A 17,144-nucleotide genomic window follows, 5' to 3' on the forward strand; every position below is an offset into this window, starting at 1 on the left:
TAGCCTACTACTGAGGAGGAGCCCAGCTAATATGCATCGATCTAAATTAGGTTATAAACAATCCACATGGAAATATCAATGGTAGACATATACATGAAAAAATAACCAACAGAAAAGAACTAATCCAGATATACCATTTTAGAACTAACTAAAAGTACTAAATCTTTGAGAAACAGATCCAATGAAAAAGCTGATATAATCAAAGTACTGCTGAAGTGATAAAAAACCTTTCATAAAATAACAAAATTATATTGTAAACTCTTATTATAACTTCCTATTTTCCTAATGCCTCAGCATCCCCATGAACAGGCTCTAAGCACCCCATCCAGGAGACCAGATGCACTGGTGTAATAAGGTTGGTCCCTGCTACAAGTTCCCCTTCCTGCCCTCCCAACTGTGACCTAGTGATATTCAAGCACACAAATGAAATCCCTTTGCCCTTTCGCTTGTGTACTCCACACCAGCCCTCAATTAAGGTACTTGCCCCTGAGTCCTCACTCTCTGTCAGCTCCCCACCTGTTTGGTTGAGCCCCTCATATGGCCCCCTGAATGGCATGCCATGCCATGCCTCCCTCTTCTAGGACCTGTGAGTCTCTTCCAGTTTCACACACCTCTCCAAGGTATTATTCTGCATCTACATCTGATCTTCAAAGAATCCCATTCTAAAGAACATAATTGTTTCTTACAACACAATAGTAGATACCAGTAGGCGTAAATTCATACCTTTTGGCCCAATAATCTCCTTAGTACTTATGTTAAAGGAAAAAAAAAACACTAGAGTTTGAGATAATCAGTTCAGAGGTCATCAAGAACTGTTTCCAGAGTCAGATAGAGACCTCAGCTCAAATGCCCCCTTCGCTGCATATTAGCAGAAATCATTCAAGTATCTTACTTAACCTCTCTAAATATTCCACATATTCATAACGGAGATAACACTTCCATATAGAGTAGTCACAAAGATGAAACAAGATGATAGACGGAGAGCACCTAAAAAGAGTCAAGCACATTAAATGCTCAATAAATGGTAGCCATTATTGGGGGGAAAACCCTACGTTTAATATCAGGCTCACTGCTCACTATCTCTGTTAGACAAAAAGAACGGGAATAGTGTGGTTAAATAAAAGAGGGTTTGAGTTATAGCATGGGATTTCATAGAACATGCTCCACGGAGATGCGTCCTCACACAGCAAAGGAAGTGTGACAGTGGTCCCAGGACCATGGATCTTCTGATTGTATCATATATGGCATGCTCAGAAGCTACAGGCCTACTAAAGTGTTAGAACAATCTACAGAAGGCACAGAAGAAGGACAAACTCAGAGGTGACATTCTATGAAGATGGAATCCCGTCCTCCATCCTCCAAGACTCAGTATACTCACTGAATCAAAAATTTCTATACAGTACTTATCTTAAAAATTTCTATACAGTACTTACAGTACTTATCTCTTCATGGGACAAATATATGAAGAACCAAGGAATCAAGGAGCAGCGGGATGAATGAAAGGACATACCATCATTCCCAAAGACCCACCAGGGGACTCTGTGCTTCCCATTTCTACTCACAGAGGTGACACTTTCACCGAAGGACATAGTAACAGTCCCTATAAACTAGACACCATGGCGGCCTCCTGAGCACGTCAGATTCCTTGCGTCCAGGGATGAGCAGGAAAAAGAAGAGTCATTACCATGACAGGTGTAACTGACCAGACATCTGGAATAGGAGGGGTTGCTATTACCCAAAAGAGGCCGAGGGGAGTATGTACGGTGATTCCAGGTGACTCACTTAAGTGCCTCTTGGTATTTCCTTGCCCGTTTGTGATGACAAATGGACAAGTACAGCAACTCCTGCTTCAAAAGAGCATGGTGACTAGGACCTCATATCCTTTAGGGTTGTAGGTGTGACCACGCTATCAGTTAAGCTACCATGACCAGCAGAGTTGGTAGTTGAGGGTGAGGGGAATCTGGAATGTATAATGGAGGAGAGAGACGATGAGTGTCACTTGCAGCAGTGGGGAAGAACTGTAGTTCATCCTACTACTTTCCTCTCCCTTCTTTCCCCAAGGTAGTAATCCACTGGAATCCCAAAAGAGCCGGTCTTCAACATGCATGAGGAAGTAAATCCCGTAACGCAAGGAGTATAATGTGATATATTATGACAGGAGAGAGGTGTGTTTCCCAAGCTGTTGGGAATGCTATCAGCCTACAGTTGCCAGTTCCTTCAGGTTTTTTTCTCAGCTGCAGAGAATTATCTTTCCCAAGAGCATAACTCTCCCTGGAGAGTCCACATCCAATGACTGATCACAAAGGGAAATCAAGGCCCTGCCAATCACACTGACACACAGTGGGACAACTCTGACAAGCCATATTTGCTCCAAAGTTCTCCATTTGACTGGCTGAGGCTTTATTGGGCCTGCATCTAGTTCTAATTCTTACTTGCTCTCCTTCCCTTCCACAGGTTATCAATCCCTAATATCCCATACACCAAAATTCTGTGCCAGCACCTGCTTCTACACAGTACAACACATGGTTATTTGATGCATTCGTATTAATTTAATAGATTCAAATAAAACTGATATCCCAAGACCATGTTTATCTTGTGTTTCCCATTCTGCCAACAGTTTCCAGTTTGGCAAGTGTCCTCATATCTCACTGAATTGCTCTCTTCAGTGCCAGTGGCTTATATATCAGGCAGGAAGTAGCAAAATAATAAAGAAAGATGAGAGAATAACCAGTGCGCACAGTTCAGTCCCAACTTACTTGTACTGAGGAAGGCTTCGGAACAGTGGTTACCATAGTAGTTCCTATTTGTGTCAATTTTTTACCAGGAGCCACTGCCATGTTCTTGCTTAATTGCGAATTAGAATTCTGGGGGGGTTGGTGGAATAATACAATCATCAGTATTAGTAATTAAAATCAATCAGTACTGTGGCAAACATTAAAACACTATACCATAGCAAATTTCTTTGTTATAACTGGTTTTATAATCTTATAGATTATATGCATGTTCTCTGCTATGAATCTAACTGGTCAACTGGCCAGTTGAAACTCATTTCATATTTCTGAGGAGGCAACTAATCTAACGAATAAATATCACAGTATTTCAGCATTAAAATCCTTAACTTGACTCTTTGGCTCATGTAGAAAACACAGATTCTTATTTAAAATCTAATTATAAACAAAATATGCTAACCTATCTTCTCAACCCACAACAGTTAGATAAAGCAAACTAGAAAGGGAAGGAGTAGCTATCGTTAACAGATACAGTAACAGAGAAAATGACTGAGAACCAAGAATCAAATTAGAAGAGCACAAAATGGGGGATGGGAGGATTTAAACTGGCAACTATGATCTTACCAGAGAATACAGTGCAATCTTTCTTTAGGATAAGCTTGATTCATCAAGAAAATGCTATACTTTATTCAGCATTTTCTGTTTAACCAAAGAAAGATGCCCATAAAAACACTTTTTAAATTCTGGCACACAGATAAGCTTCAGGTACCCAGAAAGATTATCATGTATATAAAATAAATCATTTCTTAACAATGCCAAATTAATAAAATGTTACAGCAGAGTTGTGAATTTCTTAAAGGTAATTCCTATAAGATATGGATAAAAATGAATATTCTAAAGTGTAGTCTTAATATTCTGTCACAAATTAAAATTGAAACAGAGTAGTTTTCTTTCCATTTAGAGAAGCAAATAGCCCTTGAACACTCCCTTGAGGACTACAAAATCTTTGAGTAAGAAGATTCAATTTTTATTATTTTAGCAATTACCAAATGACAAAACCAAACATCTTGATTAAATTGACCTATTCAAAGAAAATAACTTAATTCAAAAAGTTGAGCAGAATCATCCTTTCGATTATTTTTACTGGCAAATACATACATGTTTACATGAACACAATACCTGGAAAACTAAAGAAGATGGAAAAAACTTTAAGGTATATTACCGGCATTGTACAGATTTTGACTGTTTGAGTATTCGTTGGTACAGCTGGCCTTGAAATTATGTTCCTGGTGGTCTCACCTCTTGTTACAGCTTGCTGAGGAGATACCAACATCAAATGACCACTGCTACTCTTGATCAAAACCGTTCCTATAGTTAAAAGGAAAAACACACAAAAAAGTGACCTCAGCTAATGAAGCATAATAATACATTTCTTCTCCCATTCCTCTCAACACTGTAAATGGTTGGAACAAGTTAGTTGTATTATACCTACTGAACTCCATGTCTACTAATTATCACACATAATGTGAAAAAAAATGTTTTTACTCAAAGCTACTTAAAATATTAAAAGTCTATAGCAGACATACCGTACATTCAAAAAATAGAAAAAAAAAAGGTAGACAGGAAAAATGTATCACACAACAGCAACCATAAGAAACCTGAAATGGCCATACTAACAACAAACAAAATAGACTAAAACAAAAAATGTTACCAGAAATAAAGAGGGGCATTTTATATTTGATAAAACAGCTAATGGATCAGGAAGATATAACAATTCTAAAAATATATGCACCAAACAACAGAGCCCCAAACATATGAAACAATGGCTGACATAAATTAAGAAAAAAACTGACAATTCAATAATAATTCTTGGGAGACTTCAATATCCCCACTTTAAATAAAAGCCAGACAACTAGATAGATCAACAAGAAAATGAAATACTTGAACACTGTAAATCAACTAGACCTAAAACACATCTATAGAATACACCACCCGACAACAGCATTCTTCTTAAGTGTATATGGAACACTTAAGATTGACCAAATACTAGGCCATAAAATGAGCCTCAATAAATTTAAAAGGATTGAAATCATACAATGTATGGTCTCCTACAATAAATTGAAATTAAAAATCAAAAAGCAATTGGGGGAACTCACAAATATGTAGAAATTAAACAACACACTCCTAAGTAGCCAGTTGGTTAATGAAGAAATCACAAGGGAAATTGGAAAATACTTTGAGATGAGTGAAAATAAAGACACAACATACCAAGATTTATAAGATACAGCTGAAGCAGTATTTACAGGAAAATTTATAGTTGTAAATGCCTGTATTTAAAAAGATTCATTAACTTAACCTTCCACCTTAAAACACTAGGGGGAAAAAGAGCAAAATAAAAACTAAAGCCAAGCAGAAGAAAGGAAATTAATGATTAGAGAAGAGATAAATACAGTCATACTTCATTTTATTGCACTTCACTTTACTGCACTTCATAGATATTGTACATTTATTTATTTATTTATATTTAAGGAGGGCGCAGCTCACAGTGGCCCATGCGGGGACAGAACTGGCAACCTTGGTGTTTTCATCACCATGCTCTAACCAACTGAGCTAACCGGCCACCCCCTAGATATTTTGCTTTTTACAAATTAAATGTTTTTGCCAATCCTGTGTCCAGCAACTCAATTGGTACCATTTTTCCAACAGCATTTGTTCACTTCATGTGTATGTCACATTTTGGTAATTCTCCCAATATTTCAAACTTTTTCATTATTATTATATTTGTTCTGGTGATCTGTGATCAATTATCTTTGATGATACTATTGTAATTATTTTGGGGCACCACAAACCATACCCATGTTGGATGGCAAACTTAAATCAATAAATGTGTGTGTTCTGACTGCTCCAGACTAGCTGGCATTCCCTCATCTCTATCCCTCTCCCTGAACCTCTCTATTCCCTGAGACACAACAATATTCAAATCAGGCCAATTAATAACCCTACAATTGCCTGTAAATATTTAAGTGAAAGGAAGAGTCCCATGTCTCTCACTTTAAATAAAAAGCTAGAAATGATTAAGCTTATGAGGAAGGCATGTCAAAAGCCAAGACAGGCTAAAAAACTAGGCTTCTTGTGCCAAATAGTTAGCCAAGTTGTGAATGCAAAAGAAAAGTTCTTGAAAAAAATTAAAAGTACCACTTCAGTGAACACACAGATGACAAGAAAACTGAACAGTATTATTGCTGATATAGAGAAAAGTTTTAGTGGTCAAGATAGAAGATCAAACCAACCACAACATTCCCTTAATACAAAGCCTAATCCAGAGCAAGGACTTCTCTTCAATTCTATGAAGGCTGAGAGAAATGAGGAAACTGCAGAAGAAAAGTTTGAAGCTAGCAGATTGGTCCATGAGGTTTAGGGAAAGAAACCACTCTCGGTAATATAAAAGTGCAAGGTAAAACAGCCAAGTGCTGATACAGAAGTGGCAACAAGTGACCCAGAAGACCTAGCTAAAATAATTAATGAGGGCGGCTACACAAAACAGCAGGTTTGCAATGTAGATTAAACAGCCTTATATTGGAAGATGATGCCATCTAGGCCTTTCATAGCTAGAGGAAAAGTTAATGCCTGGTTCTAAAGCTTCAAAGGACAGGCTGACTCTCTTATTTAGGGGATAATGCAGTTGGTGACTTTAAGTTGAAGCCAATGTTCATTTATCATTCCAGAAATCCTAGGCCCTTAAGAATTATGCTAAATCTTCTTTGCCTGCGCTTTATAAATGAAACAAAAGGCCTGGGTGACAGCACATCTGTTTAACACGTGGTTTACTGAATATTTTAAGCCCACTGTTGAGACCTACTGCTCAAAAAAATATTCCTTTCAAAAAATTACTACTTCCTGATTACACACCCGGTCACCCAAGAGCTCTGACGGAAATGTACAATGAGAATGTTGTTTTCATGCCTGTTAACACAATATCCACTCTGCAGCCCACGGATCAAGGAGTAATTTCAACTTTCAAGTCTTATTATATAAGAAATACATTTTGTAAGGCTGACATATATAGTTATTCCTCTGATGGATCTGGGCAAAGTATATTGAAAACCTTCTGGAAAAGATTCACCATTCTAGATGCTATTGACACATTCATGATTCATGAGGTCAAAATATCAACATTAACAGGAGTTTAGAAGAAGTTGATTCCAACTCTCATGGATGACTCTGAGGGTTTCAAGAAGACTTCAGTAAAGAATGTACTGCAGATGTGGGGGGAAAAGCAAGAGAACTAGAATTGGAAGTGGACCCTGAAGATGTGACTGAATCACTGCAATCTCACAATAAAACTTTAATGGATGAGGAGTTACCTTTTACAGATGAGCAAAGAAAATATTTTTTTGAGATGGAATCTACTCCTGCTGAAGATTATTGAAATGACAACAAAAGATTTAGAACATTACATAAACTTAGTTGATAAAGCACCAGCAGGGTTTGAAAGGACTGACTCCAATTTTGAAAGAAGTTTTACTGTGGGTAAAATGCTATCAAACAGCATGGCATGCTAAGGAAGTCAACTGATACAGCAAACTTCAATGTTGTTTTATTTTAAGAATTGTCACAGCCACCCCAGCCTTCAGCATCCAACACGCTGATCAGTCAGCAGTCATCAACATTGAGGCAAGACCCTCCATCGGCAAACAGATTACAACTCGCTGAAGGCTCAGATGATGGTTAGCATTTTTCAGCAATAAAGTATTTTTAAATTATGTTATCACACACTAATAGACTACAGTATAATGTAATTTTTACATGCACTGGGAATCCAAAAGATTCGTGTGGCTTGTATTATTGAGATATTCACTTCATTGTGGTGGTGGTATCTCCAAGATATGTCTATAGAATAGAGAATTGAAAAAAAAAAAACACGAGAGAAATCAAAACAAAAGTTGGTTCTTTGAAAAGATCAACAAAACTGACAAACCTTTACTATTAATAGATTGACTACGAAAAAAGGGGAGAAGGCTCAAACTACTAAAATCAGGAACGAAAGAGGAGACATTACTACTAAACTTGAAGAGAATTATAAGGGAATACAAGGAACAATTGTAAACCAATAAATTAGATAACAGATGAAATTTACAAATTCCTACAAACACACAAACCACTGAAACTGACTCAAGAAAACGGGCAACCTGAATACACCTCTAACAAAGAGACTGAACTAGTAATCAAAAAAGTACCCACCGGAAAATCCCAGGTCCATAGGGCTTTACTGGAGAATTCTAACAAATATCTAAGGAAAATTAATGCTAATCCTTCACCAACTCTTCCAAAAAATAGGAGGGAATATGTCTCAACTCATTCTGTAAGGTTTGTTTATTACTCTAATGCCAAAACCAGACAAAGACATCACAAGAAAACTAGAGACCCACATGCCTTATGAATATAGATTAAAAAATTCTCAACGAAGTACTGGCAAACTGAATCCAGCATCATATAAAAAGTGTGATATTCTATCTACCAAGTGATATTTATCTCAGTATGCAAAGTTGGTTTAACATGTGAACATTAGTGTAAAACACCCTATCAATAGAATAAAGATCCAAAAAATCCACATGATCATCTCAATATAGATAAAGAAAAAGTATTTGAAAAAATCTGACACCCCTTTTATCATGATAAAAATATTCAACAAAATAGGAATAAAAGGAAACTTCCCCAGTCTGATGGAAGGAAATCTACAAAACGAACACAACTAACATCACAACTAACATCATACTTAATGGTGAAATACTAAATGCTCTCTCCCTACGCAGGAACAAGACAAAGATATCTACAGTGAAGAATGAGACAAGGATACCTACAAGCATCACTTCAGTTCGGCATTGTACTGAGAATTCTAGCCAGGGCAATTAAGCAAGAAAATCAAATAAAACGCATCCAAATTAGAAACAAAGACGTGAAACTATCTATTCACAGATAATATAATGTTGTATATAGAAAATCCTAACAAATCCACGAAAAAAACTATTAAAAGTAATAAGTTCATCTAGGTAGCCAAATAGAAGATCAATATATAAAAACTAACTGTATTTCTATATATACTTGCAATGAATAAGAAAACAATTCAATTTACAAAGGATCAAAAAAAGAATAATATGCTTAGGAACAGATTTAACAAAATAAATACAAAACGAATACCCTAGAAACTACAAAATGTTGGAAAGAAACTGAAGAAAATTGAAATAAATGGAAAGACAATCCACGTTTGTGGATTGAGAGACTTAATACCTAACTTGAATGATTGTTAAAGGGATCAAATGAGACAACACATTTGAAAGGATTTTTGTATTTTAAAGTTAGTAGTAGTTATTATTAATGCCAAAAGGTCCACAATCCAAACTCCTCAACTAAGTACTCAAAATATCACTGAGAGGTAATAGTTGAGTAGTTGCGAATAGACAATACAGTAATTTCCCCCCTTATCCATAGTTTCACTTGCTGCAGTTTCAGTTACCCAAGGTCAACTGCAATCCAAAAATATTAAACAGAAAGTTCCAGAAATAAACTATTCCTAAATTTTAAATTGCGTGCCATTCTGAGTAACATAAAATCTCACGCCTTCACGCTCTGTCCTGTCTGAAATGTTACTCATCCCTTTGTCCAGCATATCCACGCTGTATATGCTACCCGTCCATTAGTCACTTAAGTAGCCATCTCAGTTAAGAGATCAATTGTCACCATATAGCTGTGATTGTGTTCAAGGAACCCTTATTTTACTTAATACTAGTCCCAAAGCACAAGAGTAGTGATGCTGGCAATTCAAATATGCCAAAGAGAAGCTGTAAAGTGCATGTACGTATAGGAAAAAATATAGGATATATCGGGTTCAGTACTATCTATGGTTTCAGGTATCCACTGGGGTTCTTGAAACATATCCCCCCTCAGATAAGGGGGGACTACTGTACTGAGAATAAAATAACTAGCTCACCTGAACTCTGGATACTCTTCTGACGGAAGTGCTTATCTATCCCAAAAGCCCAATTCCAATGGGCAACAACCTAGCACTTATACACACATATATAAAGGAAACTGAACATTATCTCTTTTCTGAAGACCAGTTACCAAGTCTCTTTGAATCCAATCCTGATAAACATCTGAGATTTACCTTTTCCAATAATAAAAAGATAGCCAGCTTTCCCTATTTATCTTAGACATTTTAAAAGAAAATAACCATGCATTAGGTTACAAAGCACCTTTCCTCTAAAACTATAAAGGTATTAAAAGTGTAAAGTGGTCCACTGTCCACTTTCTAATCTGGTACATAATTTAACATACTCTACTTTTCCGCCCAGGGAGCTGCTTTGTCCCAAGAAGTCTTTCCTACTTTGTCTTGGTGGCAAGCTGAAGTGGATGTTCTGGTTTCCTTCATATTCAAGAAAGGATAGCAGATCCATACAGATGTAAGAGCCCGAAAGACTTTAGAATTTGTCAATTATAATTTAATACCTATACATAAATGCCTAACTGGTGGTGACATTATAGTCTCTACTCAAAGAATTCCAGGGTCAGGAAGGTGGAGATGTACAAATGTCACTCCTGCACAATCAGACAAGAAATACAAAGTTTTTTCTTAATATGGAACTAAAATGTGCTTCCATTAATATTCACAGATGTGAAGGTCCCTTGTACAATCACATAAAATAAGTCCACTTTTCATTTCCACAGGACAGTCCTTTAAACACTTAAAAGGTAGCTAACATATCCTAAGTTGTTTCTTCCGCAGGCACCATGGGCTCAATTCCTTTAATTTTTCAAAAGTCATAATTTCCCCTACTGAGCTTAAAGTCACTTAAATTTCCTTCTTCCCCTCACTCCCATAATTCTTTGAGTAAATGAAAGAAAAATTAAATCAATAAGTAAATTTTTATCCCAGCTTCTCCTGTTAGTTATGAGACAGCTCTCCTATCCTCCATTTACACAGCTGATTTGTCCAAACGGAGCTTACCTCTATTAAATTTCATCTTTTAAAAATGGGACCATAAGATTTCAGGTGATTTTTACCTTTTTTCTTTTTTTTCAACTTTCTGTATCTCTGGTTGTTTTATTTACATACATACATACATATATATATATATATACATATATATGTATATATATATATATATAAGTATTCGTTTACAAAAATTAAAGGATTGTTGAAGAAAAATTAAGCTTAGGGTAATCTAAGGAAATTCTAGAAATCTATTTGGTTTCCAGGAGAGGAATTGTGTCTATCTTATTTACCACTATATTCATGGTACTTAGCATAGAACCTAGCATATAGTTAGCACTGTACTGTATGACTAAATAAAAAAGAAATTAACTTTAAAATACTCGTATTTCCTTGATCTAGAAATTTGAATTCTTGTTAACTGTCCCAAGAAAATAATCAAGATGCATACCATAACCTACATGCAATTAATTTGGTTTATTTTTATTTATAAATAACTTTTTAAACACAAAAACATAAGTAATCTAAATGGACAAGTAGAGAAATGATCAAACAATGGACAATGCAGCCATTAAAATTAGACTTTCGAGGTTACAACATACAAAACCGTCACTACACGATGGTAAGTGAAAGGCAGTATATAAAAACTATAGCATAGAATCCCAATTGCATGCATACATTTTTTGTTTTTCCCCCAAAGAAACTAAAAGCTTTTGGGGAATTAAATGTTCTATATTTTGATTGCAGTTCTATATTTGATTTGATACCTTTGTCAAAATTTTCAAAACTCACTGTAAGTGGGTTCCTTTTTTTAATAACAAAAATTGTAGCTCAATACAGTTGACATAAAAATGGAGACTAAAAAAATACAACACAAAATATTTTGGGGCAATTTTTTTGTTTTCCAAATTTTTTACAACAAATTTTCAATTAAAAAAATGGGGGTGGGTAAGCATTAAGGTTATTTAAATGCTCATCCTTTTAAACTACTGAGAATTTGGTGGGTGCTTATACATTATTAGATTAATAGCAACTACAGGGTACCTGGAGCTAAGTGCTACACAGGCGCCTTAAATATTCAGGAACTTCTCTGCTATATAGCATTGTATTCCACACAAATGGTGTTCCCCAGAGTTCTGTACAAATAGGCCTGTATACTCATTTTATTTAATCCTTATGATACTTCTATGAAGAAGCTATGATCCACTATTTAGATAAAAAAAAGTGATGTTCAGGATGAGGTTGATAAATTTGCCCAAGATCACAAAGCTATTAAGTGGCAGAGCTGGTATTCAAATCCAGGTCTGTTGATTCCAAGGCCAATATTCTACCCTATATTGCTACACTCCACTACTCTCCCAAAAGGCGAAGTCTCCAAGTCCCTCGTTATTTATAAACTTGATTAGCACAACACCTCATCCATACACTGTGGCCTAAACCTTACTCTGTGAACTAAACCTTCCTAGCTACTATATAGTAGTATATACTTACTTCCCTTCAAGGTAACAAAATCCCACTTAGGCATAGTTATTCAATAAGTAACAAATTTACATATAATCATCCAACCCACATTTCTCTATATTCAAATTCTTTCTCTCTGCACTCAATTTAAAGACTCCTCTTACCATTAATTAAAGTTAAGTTTAGAAAATGACTTCTTAGATTCCATGGGAAGCTTTTTAAAATTAAGTATTAAAAATATTAACATTGATTATATATTTAAACAATCTTTTGGGGGTAAAATTTAGCAATACCTTTAAAATATTACCGTTTGAACCAACAATTCCACTTCCAGCATCCTATAACATGTTTACAAAACTGCACAAAAATATACAGAAAAAGATGCTTGTTATAGCATTACGTGTAATAACATAAAATAGTGCATACAATATCAATGTCTATGAACAGGAAAGTGTTCCAAAAATGATGGTGCGTTGATATAAAGGACTACTAAGCAAGTCAAAAAATGAGGACAGGGTTGGCCCGATGGCTCAGGCAGAGCTCCATGCTCCTAACTCCGAAGGCTGCCGGTTCGATTCCCACATCTTCCCACATGGGCCAGTGGGTTCTCAACCACAAGGTTGCCAGTTCAATTTCTCGAGTCCCGCAAGGGACCGTGGGCAGCGCCCCCTGCAACTAAGATTGAACACGGCACCTTGAGCTGAGCTGCCGCTGAGCTCCGGGATGGCTCAGTTGGTTGGAGCACGTCCTCTCAACCATAAGGTTGCCGGTTCCGTAAGGGATGGTGGGCTGCTCCCCCTGCAACTAGAAAACGGCAACTGGACCTGGAGCTGAGCTGTGCCCGCCACGACTAAGACTGAAAGGACAACAACTTGGCGTGGAAGAGTCCTGGAAGTACACACTGTTCCCCAATGAAGTCCTGTTCCCCTTCCCCAATGAAATCTTTTTTTAAAAAAAATGAGTACAATTTATAGGTACTAACATGAAAGAGATACAACAAATTATTGATAGCAATACTCTGGTGAAGTGGGTATCATGTTTCAGTAATTGTTTTTTTACATAAACATATACCACTTTTGTAAGCAGAATAAACAAAGAAATTAAAAATAAAACATTCTGATATGTGTGATGGCCCTTGGAATCCCTTAAGGGCTGCAGCCTGATTGCCCCCTACTCTCCTCCGTATACTCATGCATGTATTCAAATACTTAATTAAGTGCCTTCCGTGCCAAGCAACACACTAGGCCCTGGGGATAATAAAGTCAGCAACATAGCATCCCTACCTTTGTGGAACTTACAGTCAAAAAGGGAAGCAACAAAACTAAAGTGTGAGAAGTATGATGGTTAAAGTACAAGAGTGCAAGTGAGAACACAAAATAGGAGAACCTATCCTAGCCTTGAAGAGTAGCTGGAAAAGAGTGCCAGCACTTTCTCCTGAGGGATGACTATCCATAGAATGAATGATGCCATTGACACTATCTGGTTAAGCTGATTCCACAGCCTTTGAAATCCAAACAGCCTGTGGCGCATATGGTGAGCACTGAAAAGAAGAGCCTCTCACTTCATGAAGTCTAATAGTACTGTGACAACTGTGAAAGCTGATGATCATGGAATATCCCTTTGATAAAGCCAGAGTGGAAACAAGAACCACCAGCTTATCCAGGAACTGGTTCAGGGATTTGAGAAAGCAGATGCAAACTTTATGCCATATCTCAGCACGAAGGAGTTGATGAAAAAGGACCTCAAACTGTCTCACAAATAACTTTCACAAACTTCTGTACAGTATGACTGTCAAACAGAATTTACCACAGTTTATGACAAAAAAGGAATACTCAAGTCCTTGATCGTCACTCTCAAACAAATGATAGGAGAGACACAGAATACCAAAAACAGAAAGAGTCACAGTCTGGCCTAAAGTCCCACAAGTTCACTAAAAGAAAGACTGGACAGGTTGCCAAAAACATTTAACAGAAGAATAATTTCCAGAGCTTCACTTAGCTTCTTTCATTTCTACACAAAGCCCCCTCCTTTTTATTTCCAGCCCCTGCTCCCTAGAAAAACCTGTGGTGTATATTTATATTTTTTAAAACAAGTTCTGTTCATAGAGGAAATTCTGAAGAGAATCAAACACTTAAAGTATACATTATCTTAAAAAAAGAAGAGCTGACTTCTATATAATTAAAGCATCCTTGAGTAATCAACTGCTAATGCTCAGAATATAAAAGAAATGGTAGAAGAATCATAACCTTTTTAAAACGTTACTTTAATCAGAGTCTCCATTTTATTCTTCAACTATTGGTTATCGTATTCTGCACCAATGAGAATACTAATGTTAGTATGCTCTTCTGCCACACATCAGCAAAAATTCCCAAAAGCTATTCCCCAAAGCACTTCCCACCTCCTCTGTAACTAACAATTCCTAAAGGCAATTTATCTCCTCTCCTTTAAGCGATCTTATCCATGGTCAGTAGCATGAAATGTTTTAATGTTGCATATTTAGGCTGTGGTCCTAGTTTGCTGTTACTGAGCTCTAGCAAGTTTCAGTTTTGGTTTCTCTGGGTATAAAAAGGTTAGTCTACAAAATTCTGTAGATCACCTTTTAGTACTGATACTCAATGAGGCATGCTGTACACACATGCTAAGTGGTATGCACAGTGTCGTGGAAAAAGTGAAACAGACCTGGATTCGAATTCCCTGACACTTATGAGTTTTGCACTGGGTAAATTCTCTTAGAAAAAGAGGTTATGACTAACAAACTGTAAGAGTGCACCCAGAATGGCAATTTAGAACTGGCAGACAATGTCCACTGGTGCATACATCTTAACAAAACTGAAACAGAACTTCATCAAAAGCGAAGAACATAATGTTCCCACAATATTCATGAACAATTAGAACATTAGCTACAAGAGTCCCCGTCATCTTGCTAGGAGATACTGAGATCTTTTGAATCAAATGGTTTCACTTCTTTACTATCTTGGTGGGTCCAAGTTCCAATTACTGATGAGCGAAAGTAACAGAAGACAGTATCACTGAGTGGAGTTCACTGCAAAGAAGAATGTGAGCTGTACGCTCCCTCCACTAAACTTCCAAGAGACTTTCAGTTGAGGAAAGAAGGTGGAAGCCTCAAATATCCTTCAGCAGATTTATAACATGTAAATGATTACAAAGCAACACCTTTGCAGACATCATGAAAAACAACCCAATAGCGTAGACCCTAGGATAAAAAGCAGTCCCGTACTCATAAACGGTAGCATGCAGACTGCTTCAAATATAACAATCTCATGGCCCTGCTCTATTCGTCAACTTCTGCACTTGCTGCCTGAGAGGGACGCTTATAACCCAAAGTTACGATTATCACACATGCAAAGATTGTGCAGGAAGCAGGATATTTCTAGCACTATAAAGCAGTAAACTTGCTTAAAACGTTGACTTGCTTCAATTTAACATTCTCTTTCAGTCTTAACACCTGAGAAAACTTACACTTTTATTTTACATCGTAATGTACGTAGATATGTATACGTACATGTGCATATATATATATATATATATATATATATATATATATATTAAATCGATCCTTTCTCCACCTGAAAATAAACTTCAGCTATACTCTGTCTTCCTCCAAGGAGGAGCCAGCGCTTCAAAGGCCCTTCTAAACATGCTGCTCCAGCTTTTAGTGTCACTTAGGTGAAAAAATTCTTTCCTGAAATGTGGAAACAAAAACTATGCAGTGAGGGCTCCAAGAGGCCACATTAATCGTAAAGCCAAACCACTGCCCTGCCGAGTCAAGCTTACGAAAGGGTCTCGCGGCCGAGTTTTTTGGAGCTACCAGCAAGAAGGCGCAAGCCGGGGCTGCGACGTTCCCCAGGTCACCGCTGACCGGACCGGCAGGGAAACGGGAAAAGGGGACCCACATACCTGGAGGAAGCTGCAAATTAGCAGGCAGCTGAACTGTGGTGTTGGGGGCTTTCACGGTGACTATCTGAGGAGCAGGGAGACGAGGGCCGCCGCTGAGTTTAGGAAGCGCACTGACAGGAGCCACTTTGGTCACCAGGGTGCCCACGGGGGACCGCAGGGGCTGGGACACCGTGGACTCCACGCTGACACTGACAGGAGCCTTAGTCACAGCGCCCGGCGCCACCGGAGTGCTCTCCACCCGGACCGGCAGAGCCCCGGCAGGGGCCATGGTCAAGGTCCCGGAGGCGCTCACGCCCGCGTGGGGAGCGGCGCCGGCCGGTTCCGTGAGGCCCGCGGGCATCCCCCAGGCGGATCAGCAGCAGCTGCGGCGCTGCCGTTCCGGGAGCAGAGGCGAGCGGAGGCTTGACAAGCAGCAGCCGACTCCAGTGAAGTCCCGGCTCCACAGCATCGCTAGGGAGAGGCGCACGGGCAGCGACACAGAAGTCAGTGATGGGTGCCGCCGGGAAGCGGAACCCGCCCGTCCGGGACCTCCCTGGCGCCCGCGTGGCCCGGCCAGCAGCCCACACCTGCGCGGCGGCTCGCGGCTTCCTCAGCGGCGCTCCCACGTGCGCCGGCTCAGCCTCGGGTCCCGCTGCAGGAGAGCTTGGCTGAGGGGCTCCCGGAAGGGCGTCACTTCGGTTCTCGCCTCCCAGCCTCACTGCGGCGCGGTGGCCCCGCCAGAAATTTCAAAACCACGAACCCCGAGTTCCCCAAAGCCCCCTACGCACGCTCAGTGCAGCCCCGCGGCGCAACCCCGCCAGCCATGTTTATATAGCCGCGCGCGGGGACCTCGCGCACGCGCACAGGCCGTCACCACCGCCCGGGCTTCCCCGGAATCCGGCCGCGTCATTGGCCACCGACTGGAATCGCGCTCCGACGTCACTAGGGACGGCTCCAGAAGGCGTTAGAATCTTTCCCAGAATCCGAAGCAAGGAGGGGCGAGTTGCCAAAAATCGGCCACGTGGGAGGGGCAAGTCGCACTTGGAAAACTGCGGCATCTGCGTTCT

The 17,144-nt window shown here is 38.8% G+C and overlaps 1 protein-coding gene across 4 annotated transcripts in view; it reads right to left on the reverse strand.

The window, feature by feature from the left end:
- TAF4B (TATA-box binding protein associated factor 4b) overlaps positions 1-16,927 on the reverse strand; it is a 108,747-nt gene extending 91,820 nt beyond the window's left edge. For 2 of the 4 annotated variants that reach the window (XM_081078421.1, XM_081078420.1), the window contains exons 1-3: positions 16,099-16,924; positions 3,952-4,097; positions 2,757-2,864 (exon numbers count right to left, since the gene is read on the reverse strand). In XM_081078421.1, coding sequence (XP_080934547.1) covers positions 2,757-2,864; positions 3,952-4,097; positions 16,099-16,438 — 594 coding nt within the window. In that variant the 5' untranslated portion in view covers positions 16,439-16,924. Of the gene's footprint in view, positions 1-2,756; positions 2,865-3,951; positions 4,098-16,098 lie in introns of all 4 variants that reach the window. The other 2 variants (XM_081078422.1, XM_081078423.1) reach the window with 2 other exon arrangements.
- Positions 16,928-17,144: the final 217 nt, after the last annotated feature.

Source organism: Rhinolophus hipposideros (assembly GCF_964194185.1).
Source record: "Rhinolophus hipposideros genome assembly, chromosome: 17".
NCBI lineage: Eukaryota > Metazoa > Chordata > Mammalia > Chiroptera > Rhinolophidae > Rhinolophus > Rhinolophus hipposideros.